This window comes from Arachis duranensis, chromosome 5 (genome assembly GCF_000817695.3).
Source record: "Arachis duranensis cultivar V14167 chromosome 5, aradu.V14167.gnm2.J7QH, whole genome shotgun sequence".
In the NCBI taxonomy this organism is placed as follows: Eukaryota; Viridiplantae; Streptophyta; class Magnoliopsida; order Fabales; family Fabaceae; genus Arachis; species Arachis duranensis.
Genome location: NC_029776.3, coordinates 78,043,499 through 78,053,786, shown reverse-complemented (window position 1 = coordinate 78,053,786; position 10,288 = coordinate 78,043,499). Strand labels below are relative to the sequence as shown.

General features: G+C 39.3%; 1 protein-coding gene across 1 annotated transcript; it reads right to left on the bottom strand.

The window, feature by feature from the left end:
* Window positions 1-431: 431 nt before the first annotated feature.
* On the bottom strand, window positions 432-3,242 carry LOC107489621 (uncharacterized). The gene is made up of 3 exons (XM_016110374.1): window positions 2,588-3,242; window positions 581-705; window positions 432-497 (listed from the first exon to the last, which is right to left on the bottom strand). The coding sequence occupies exons 1-3, from the start codon at window positions 3,240-3,242 to the stop codon at window positions 432-434; spliced, it is 846 nt and encodes a 281-aa protein (XP_015965860.1).
* Between the last annotated feature and the right edge of the window lie 7,046 nt (window positions 3,243-10,288).

Below are 10,288 nucleotides of genomic sequence, written 5' to 3'. Positions count from 1 at the left end.
TACCCGCTCCCGACGTTACCCGGAGTCCTCTGACCAGGTAAGGCTTTCCTGTTGGCAATGTCCCTCGCAAGAGTCCTTTGACTTGTGAGGCAAACCACTGCAAGAGTCCTTTGACTTGCAGGGCAGCACTAGCAACCCACTGCAAGAGTCCTTTGACTTGCATGGCGGAGCTAGTTAACTTATATCTGCCCAACACACTCTCTGTAAGAGTCCTTTGACTTACAAGAGCATACACACACTCTCACTATAAGAGTCCTTTGACTTACAGGAGTATATGCTAGTCATGTGTTCTCGATACCTCTGTAAGAGTCCTCTGACTTACAGAATAGCATTATAGCTAAGTATCCCAGGAAAGCACTCTCAGTGGTCGTACCACCATCTATCTGACTGCCTTCACGCAGCAGATCATCACATAATCATTATCATTACCATCATTCATTATTAATCTCGTTATTCATCATCACTTTCACATTCTTATACATTACCTCTTTCTTTCTCTGTTCAATCACAACATAACAACTTTCTATAGGTGAACTTCGGCCTATAGAAATGGCACCTCTGTAAGTGAACTTCGGCTTACAGAAAAGGCGCCCCTGTAAGTGAACTTCGGCTTACAGGTATCATAACTCTCTGTAGGTGAACTTCGGCCTACAGGAGCAACACCCTGAGATGCACAATTGATATTCACTGTAGGTGAACTTCGGCCTACAGGAATAACAACTCACTGTAGGTGAACTTGGGCCTACAGGACCTCTAGGGCCAATGGAAAAGCAGCAGATGAACATACAACAGAACATCGTGCCACAAGGCTTAACTCTTTATTCTTATACTCTTCTCCTCTATTCTTTTTGTTATATTACTCTTTTCTCATTATCCCTTTACTCTGTTCTCTGTATCTCTTTACTCTGCTCTAGTTACTCTTTTCTCTGCTTAACGTATGTATTTAAAGCTTATGTAAATCTCGGTATGAATAGTTAGCCTGTCCCAAGTATAGGTTCATTAAGTCTATACTGAAACAGTTTAACTTTTCATATAATACCTAACCCTAGTCGCAACTCAAGGACTAACTACGTTGCCCTAGTTCGTTCGCTAGTTTCTGTCTGTTCTTCTGTTATTAAAACATTACAGACTTCTCTTTGGTTTTTATCTTTCCTTTAACTTTTATCTTTCTTTTATCTTTGCCTCACTAATATGTTCTTACCACTCCCTAAGTGTTTTATGAAGGTAACTATGAGATTCTGCACTTAAAGTTGTCTTTCTAAAGCTTTTACAGAAAACTGCCTTTTTCGCATTATTTTATTATTTTTATTAAAATATTATTTTTAATTAAATATTATTATTTAATATTTTATTATTATTTATTATTTTATTATTAAATTTTCGAAAATGACCCCACTTTAATTTTTAACCTTTAAAATTAACTTTTTACCCCGATAACTTTTAATATTTCTACTTTAACCATCTTAACTTTCAGAAATTACCAAATAACCCCTTAGACACCAAAAGAATTACAACCTTGCCCTTTTTAAGATCTAAAAGGTGTTCTTCAGTGTTCTTCACCACACTCAATGTGTTCTTCGTCTTCTTCATATTCTTCGTAAATTCTTCAGATTCTTTCTTTGTTTTTACTCGTTTTTCAGTCTTTTCAGTAACCGATTTTTACCATAATTCAAAATAAATTCCCAGCCACTAAAATCCCATCTTTTCTACATGATTTTAACACAAATTAAAACTCAATTTAAGCCTAGGGTTTCATTTTTCCAGTAGCTCCAAGAACATAAACTCTAAGCTTGAATTTCATCAAATTTCATCAAAATTTCACCAAAATTTCACCAAAAATCAGTCATATATACAACCAATTTTTAGCACAACCAAATCATACAACATTCACCCAACTCAAACACAAATAATCAAGATTAATTTCATGACACCCTAGTGATGACAAGTCATCTTAGTATGAGGCCTTAGCATTGCTAAAGTCATCAGAGAGTGCTGGTGCTAAGTTGCACCAGTAAACTGTGAACCCGGTTAAACCGATTTTCTGTTTTTAACTAAAACTGACCAGGTAACCTTATAATATCATTCAAGAAGCTTCTAATACTCATATAATGATGATATTACCCTATTATCTCTCTTCTCTCATGAATCGAGTCCGGTTCATCAAACTGAGACTATTTACGAAAAACCGGATCAAAACTCCTAACCGATACGGTTCAAAAACTATGTTCTTCGTAACTGCATTATCGAGCTTGCCTCATAAAAGGTTCTAGCTTAAAGATGACATAATGACAATTAGGATTGAGATACTTGATAATATATCAGAGCTTCTCCCCTTACTGATCCTCCGGAGTTCTCCGTACTTTCAGAAAAGATCTCGCGTACTCGAAAACCGGGGTTGTTACATTCTACCCTCCTAAAAGAAAATTTTGCCCTCAAAATTTCCTTTACCTGTAAACAGGCTCGGATAATCGTCCCTTACCTTATCTTCGAATTCCAAAATTATGCGCAATAGTTAATGAAGGGAAGGAATATATTATACCCTTATTATATAGTACATTTAAAGAGCAAGTCTTGACATAACACTAACCTTGGATCACGGAGTCTGAGTACAGAGCATCATCAACAGTCATGGTAGATATTCGTCCTAATAGTTGGGTTCTGGCTGGATCTTGAACAAACCTATTTGGGCAAGCCCTGGCCATATGTCCAGGTTTTTCGCAAGTATAACAATTGTTTGTTCCATACTGACAAGGTCTATTACCATGATCTTTTCCACACCTTGAGCATATCGAAATACCCTGAGATTGACCTCCTCGTTCCTGTCCCAGATTATAGTTATGGTTGTTATTGTTGTTGCGAGCAAGAAAATCACCATTCCGTTGATTCCTATTTTGGTGCCGATATTGATTATTGGCTTTAAAGTTGCAACCTTGAGGGGCTAAATTCTGAATAAGGTCTCTTCGTGAGGCCTCCCTACGATCTGCTCGAGCTATCGCCGCCTTCTTCGAACATTCTTCCACTAGTTTACTTTTATTCACCAGTTCAGCAAAATTTCGTATCTCTAGCGGAACAACAGAATTTATCAGTTCTTCTCGGAGTCCTCCTTCAAACTTCAGACACTTCCATTCCTCAAAGTCGGCAGGATTCCCTTGGCAGATCTTAGAGAAACGGCACAAGTCATCAAACTTACGGGCATATTCTGCAATAGTTGTATTACCCTGTTTCAGCTGCATAAGTTCCATCTCCTTAGCATCATGAGCTGCCCTCGGAAAATACTTCTTATAAAATTCGTCCTTAAAAGTATTCCAAGGAATATCGCCTTCATCTTGTTTCAGCTTGATTTAGCTGCTTAGGCCTGGATTTTATTTCCTTGGGCCCTCCTATCTATTAATGCTCAAAGCCTTGGATCCTTTTTACCCTTGGCTTTTGGTTTAAAGGGCTATTGGCTTTTTTTTCTTGCTTTTTCTCTCTTTTTTCTTTTTTCGCCAATTTTTTTCACTGCTTTTTCTTGCTTCGAGAACCAATTTCATGATTTTTCAGATTATCAATAACATTTCTCTTTGTTCATCATTCTTTCAAGAGCCAACAATTTCACTGTTCAAGCATTCATTAGAGAACAAAGAGTATTGCCACCACATCAAACTAATTAAACTAGTTTCAAGATAAAATTTGAAATCCAAGTACTTCTTGTTCTTTTGTAATTAAGCATATTTTTCTTTTAAGAGAGGTGAAGGATTCATTTATTCATAGCTTTAAGGCATATACACTAGACACTAATGATCATGTAATGAAGACACAAACATAGCTGGAACATACAGCATAAAAATCGAAAAAAAAAATAAATAGACAAGGAGATTAAGGAATGAGTCCACCTTAGTGAGGGGGGCATCTTCCTCTTGAAAATTCTATAGAGTGCTCGAGCTCCTCAATGTCTCTTCTTTGCCTTTGTTGCTCCATCCTTAGTGCTTTTGGTGCTCCCAATAGTTGTGTGGAGGAAAATGTATCCCTTGGGGCATCTCAGGGATTTCTTGATAAGGGAATTCCTCATGCTCTTGTTGAGTGCCATGAATGGGCTCTCTTGATGTACAGTCAAATGCTCTACTATTGAGCTATGGACCCTTGAAATGAATCTCTCCATCTCCCATGACTCGGGGTGGAAGCAATTGTCTTTTCTTTCCTCTTTCTAGAGGTTTCTCCAGCCTTAGGTGCCATAAATGATTATGGAAAAATAAGAAGTGATGCTTTTACCACACCAAACTTAAAAGGTTTGCTCGTCCTCGAGCAAAGGAAGAAAAAAAGAAGGGGAAGAAGAAGAAAATGGAGGAGATGGAGGATGGGGTTTTTGGGGGAAGAGATTTGGAGGTGATTGGTGAAGGGTATATGGGGAAGAGTGTTGTAGAAAGGTGTGAAGAGGAGAGAGAGTGAGTTGAGGTTGGTAGGGATCCTGTGGGGTCCACAGATCCTGAGGGGCCAAGGATTTCTCATCCCTGCTCTAATTTGGCGTTCAACACGCCTTAGAGTGCAATTTTGGCATTTAAATGCCAGCTTTCTGCTCTGTTTTGGCATTTAAATGCCAGTCTAGTGCCCTGTTCTGGTGTTCAAACACGCAGAAAGGTGCCAGATTGGGCGTTTAAACACCCATTGTGCTGCTCTTACTGGCATTTAAACACCAGTAAATCCTTCCTTCAGGGTGTGCTATTTTCGACATCTACTTTATTTTTATGAGTGTCTTTGTGACTTCACATGATCATCAACCTAAAAGAAAACATAAAATAACATATATAAAATTAGAATAAAATTGGGTTGCCTCCCAATAAGCACTTCTTTAATGTCAATAGCTTGACAGTGAGCTCCCATGGAGTCTCACAGATACTCAGAGCATGGTTGAGATCTCTCAACACCAAACTTAGAGTTTGGCTGTGGCCTCCCATCACCAAACTTAGAGTTTGAATGTGGGGCTCTATTCGACTCTGTATTGGGAGAAGCTCTTCATGCTTACTCTCTGTGGTTACAGATGGAGAACCTTGAGTCTTTACTACAAGGCATTCTTTATTCACATTAAGGATCAACTCTCCTCTGTCAACATCAATCACAGCTCTTGCTATGGCTAGGAAGGGTCTTCCAAGGATGATGGACTCATCCTCATTCCTCCTAGTGTCTAGGATTATGAAATCAACAGGGAAGTAAAGGCCATCAACCTTCACTAGCACGTCCTCTACTATTCCATAAGCCTTTTTCATAGATTTATTTGCTATCTCCAATGAGAATTTGGCAGCCTATACCTCAAAGATTCCCAATTTCTCCATTACAGAGAGTGGCATCATGTTTATCCCTGACCCCAGGTCACACAGAGCTTTTTCAAAGGTCATGGTGCCTATGGTACAGGGTATTAAGAATTTACCAGGATCCTGTTTCTTTTGAGGTAAATTTTGCTGAACCAATGTATTCACTTCATTGGTGAGCAAGGGAGGTTCACCTTCCCAAGTCTCATTACCAAATAATTTGGCATACAACTTCATGATTGCTCCTAAATATTGGGCAACTTGCCCTTCAACAATATCTTCATCCTCTTCAGGAGATGAATAATCATCAGAGCTCATGAATGGTAAAAGAAAGTCTAATGGAATCTCTATGGTCTCTATACGAGCCTCAGATTCCTTTGGTTCCTCATTAGGGTACTCCTTACTGAATGGTGGACGTTCCTTGAGGTCTTCCAAAAGATCAAAAGATGATCAAAAGATGAAAATACAATAGTAAGAGGTCCTATTTATAATGAAACTAGCTACTAGGGTTTACAGAAATAGGTGAATGATGCAGAAATCCACTTCCGGGCCCACTTGGTGTGTGCTTGGGCTGAGCATTGAGCTTTACATGTGTAGAGACTTCTCTTGGAGTTAAACGCCAATTTTGGTGCCAGTTTTGGCGTTTAACTCCAACTTTTATGCCAGTTCTAGTGTTTTGACTTCAGAATTGGGCAGAGAAGGGGCGTTTGAACGCCGGTTTGCGTCGTCAAAACTCGGACAAAGTATGGACTATTATATATTGAGGGAAAGCTCTGAATGTCTACTTTCCAGCGCAATTGAGAGTGCACCATTTAGAGTTCTGTAGCTCCAGAAAATTCACTTCGAGTGCAGGGAGATCAGAATCCAACAGCATCTGCAGTCCTATCAGCCTCTAAATCAGATTTTTGCTCAGGTCCCTCAATTTCAACTAAAAAATACCTGAAATCACATAAAAACACACAAACTCATAGTAAAGTCCAGAAATATGAATTTCGCATAAAAACTAATAAAAACATCCCAAAAAGTAGCTAGATCCTACTAAAAACTACCTAAAAACAATGACAAAAAGCGTATAAATTATCCGCTCATCAGAGGTGCTAGAAAGACTTACAGAACATGAATATTACTGCTTCCTGGACGGTTACTCTGGCTATAATCAAATAGTTGTAGACCCCAAGGACCAGGAGAAAACTTCCTTTACTTGTCCCTATGGAGTCTTTGCTTATAGGAGAATGCCCTTTGGATTGTGCAATGCACCTACAACATTCCAAAGGTGCATGCTCTCCATCTTTTTAGAAATGATTAAGAAGTTCATAGAAGTGTTTATGGATGACTTCTCTGTGTTTGGGGATTCATATTCTGATTGCCTACATCACCTCGCCCTGGTGCTGAAGAGGTGCCAAGAAACCAACCTGGTTTTAAACTGGGAGAAGTGCCACTTTATGGTAACTGAAGGGGTGGTTCTTGGCCATAAGATCTCCAAAAAGGGTATAGAAGTGGACAAGGCAAAGGTGACAGTAATTGATAAATTGCCTCCACCATGCAATGTCAAGGCAATTAGAAGCTTTTTGGGACATGCTGGGTTCTATAGGATGTTTATTAAAGATTTTTCAAAGATTGCTAAACCTCTCAGCAACCTACTTGTTTCAAATACCCACTTTGTTTTTGATGGAGAGTGCATGTTAGCCTTTAATGAACTTAAAAACAGACTTTCCTCTGCACCTATTATAGCACCACCTAGCTAGGATCTACCCTTTGAATTGATGTGTGATGCATTTAATTTTGCTGTTGGTGCTGTTCTAGGACAGAGGAAAGACAAGCTAGTACATGTTATCTACTATGCTAGCAAAGTTCTCAATGAGAATCAAAGAAACTACACCACTACAGAGAAGGAACTTTTAGCCATAGTCTTTGCTTTTAATAAATTCAGATCATATCTTATTGGCTCTAAAGTTACTGTTTTCACTGATCATGCAGCCCTCAAATATCTACTGGCCAAGCAAGAATCCAAACCTAGGTTGATAAGGTGGGTCTTGCTACTTTAAGAATTCAACATAGAGATAAAAGATAGAATGGGGCAGAGAACAAGGTGGCTAACCACCTCTCAAGAATTCCACATGAAGAAGATGAAGCACAACAATTTGAAGTGAATGAAAGCTTCCCTGATGAGCAGTTGATGATGATTCAAGAAAGCCCTTGGTTTACTGATATAGCCAACTTCAAGGCTATTGGGGAGTTGCCCACCAACATCAACAAGTACATGAGGAGGAAGCTACTCAATGATGCTAAACACTACATCTGGGATGGGCCATACTTGTTCAAAAAGGGTGTTGATGGAATCTTGAGGATATGTATTTCACAAGAAGAAGGGCAAGAAGTGTTGTGGCGATGCCATGGATCTGCATATGGAGGCCATTTTAGTGGAGAAAGAACAGCAGCAAAGGTGCTCCAATGTGGGTTCTTTTGGCCAACAGTATTCAAAGATGCTAAGGAATTGGTGTCAAGGTACAATGAATGCCAAAGAATTGGCAATCTACCCAAGAAAAATGATATTCCACAGTAGTTTCCTAGAATTTTAGTTGTTTCCTAGAACAAGTACATTCTAGTGACAGTGGACTATGTATCTAAGTGGGTGGAGGCCATTGCAGCACCAACAAATGATAACAAGGTAGTTATGAACTTCCTTAGGAGGAACATCTTTAGCCAATTTGGAGTCACCAGAGCTCTTATTAGTGATGGAGGGAGTCACTTCTACAACAGACCATTGGAAGCCCTCCTCTTAAGATATGGAGTGAAACATAAGGTTGTGACACCTTATCACCCTCAAACCAGTGGGCAAACAGAGGTATCTAATAGAGAGCTAAAAATGATCCTAGAGAAAACTGTGGGAGCTTCAAGAAAGGACTGGTCAAAGAGGCTAGACGACACTCTTTGGGCATATAGGACAGCTTTCAAAACACCAATAGGGATGACCCCATATCAGCTGGTGTATGGGAAGGCATGTCACATACCCCTTGAGCTTGAACACAAAGCCTTTTGGACACTCAAGCTACTAAACTTTTATGGTAATGCTGCTGGGGAGAAAAGGATTTTGCAACTACAAGAAATAGAAGAACTCAGATCTCAAGCATATGAAAATGCCAAAATCTACAAGAGAAAGCTAAGAGGTGGCATGATCAAAAGATAGCGAGAAGAGAGTTTATAGAAGGTCAAAAGGTGCTACTATACAACTTAAGACTCAAGTTCTTCCCAAGGAAGCTTAAGTCTCGATGGTCAGGACCTTTTACCATCCTTAAAGTATCCCTCTATGGTCATGTAAAGCTCATGGAGGACAAAACTCAGAGAACTTTCACTGTAAATAGCCATAGACTCAAACATTACTTGGGAAACTCTTTGAAGGAGCAAAGAGTGAGCTACAACCTCAACTAAATATGGAGGAATGTCAAGCTAATGACATTAAAAAAGCACTGGTTGGGAATCACCCCAACATTCATATCCTTTCGATTTCCTGCTTTCTAGAAGTAGTTTTAGGATTGCTAGTTTAGGTAGCTTAAGTTTCAGTTAATCTTAAAGTTTTCCATAATTAGTTTGTGATTGATAGCTTAGGAAGTTAAAATTTAAAGTGTTTGTTAGTTAGTTTTTTTTACTGGAAGTGCAAGGCTACTGGGTTCACTCATTAACATTAATTGAATTGGGTTGCAAAACTTAGCTAAAGAGCTATGTTTGGTGTGGCCACTGATGAGCGGATAATTTATACGCTCTTTGGCATTGTTTTTAGGTAGTTTTTAGTAAGTTCAAGCTACTTTTAGGGATGTTTTCAATATTTTTTATGTTAAATTCACATTTCTGGACTTTACTATGATTTTGTGTATTTTTCTGTGATTTCAGGTACTTTCTGGCTGAAATTGAGGGAATTGAGCAAAACTCTGATAGGAAGCTGACAAAGGACTACTGATGCTGCTGGAATCTGACCTCCCTGCACTCGAAATAGATTTTCTGGAGCTACAGAACTCCAAATGGCGTGCTCTCAACGGCTTTGGAAAGTAGCCATTCAGAGCTTTCCAGTAATATATAATAGTCCATACTTTATTTGGGAATTGACGACGTAAACTGGCGCTCAACGCCAATTCCATGTTGCTGTCTGGAGTAAAACGCCAGAAACACGTCACGACCCGGAGTTGAACGCCCAAAACACGTTACAACTTGGTGTTCAACTCCAAATGAAGCCTCAGCTCGTGGATAGATCAAGCTCAGCCCAAGCACACACCAAGTGGGCCCCGGAAGTGGATTTATGCATCAATTACTTACTCATGTAAGCTATAGTAGCTAGTCTAGTATAAATAGGATAATTTATTATTGTATTAGACATCTTTGGTCTCAGTTTTGTTTTATTCTTCATCTTAGGAGGCTATTGATCACGTTTTGGGGCTGGCCATTCGGCCATGCCTAAACCTTTCACTTATGTATTTTCAACGGTGGAGTTTCTACACACCATAGATTAAGGGTGTGGAGCTCTGCTATATCTCAAGTTTTAATACAATTACTACTGTTTCTATTCAATTTTCTTTATAACTATTCTAAGATATTTGTTGCATTTCAACTTGATGAATGTGATGATCCGTGACACTTATCATCATTCTCACCTATGAACGCGCGTGACTGACAATGACTTCCATTCTACCTTAGGCCGGGCGCATATCTCTTGGATTCCTTAAACAGAATCTTCGTGGTATAAGCTAGATTGATGGCGACATTCATGTGAATCCGGAAAGTCTAACCTTGTCTGTGGTATTCCGAGTAGGATTCCGAGATTGAATGACTGTGACGAGCTTCAAACTCCTGAAGGCTGGGCGTTAGTGACAGACGCAAAAGAATCAAGGGATTCTATTCCAACCTGATTGAGAACCGACAGATGATTAGCCGTGCTGTGACAGAGCATTTGGACCTTTTTCACTGAGAGGATGGGATGTAGCCATTGACAACGGTGATGCCCTACATATAGCTTG

What these genes read in the sequence shown, in the direction of transcription:
- LOC107489621 (XM_016110374.1), bottom strand. Translation starts at nt 3,242, where the DNA reads ATGGAACTTATGCAGCTGAAACAGGGTAATACAACTATTGCAGAATAT. An exon ending in CTCAGACTCCGTGATCCAAG is followed by an intron (nt 706 to 2,587) that starts GTTAGTGTTATG and finishes TTATTCCTGTAG; the next exon opens with GCCGAAGTTCACCTACAGTG. An exon ending in CTTACAGGGGCGCCTTTTCT is followed by an intron (nt 498 to 580) that starts GTAAGCCGAAGT and finishes GTGATTGAACAG; the next exon opens with AGAAAGAAAGAGGTAATGTA.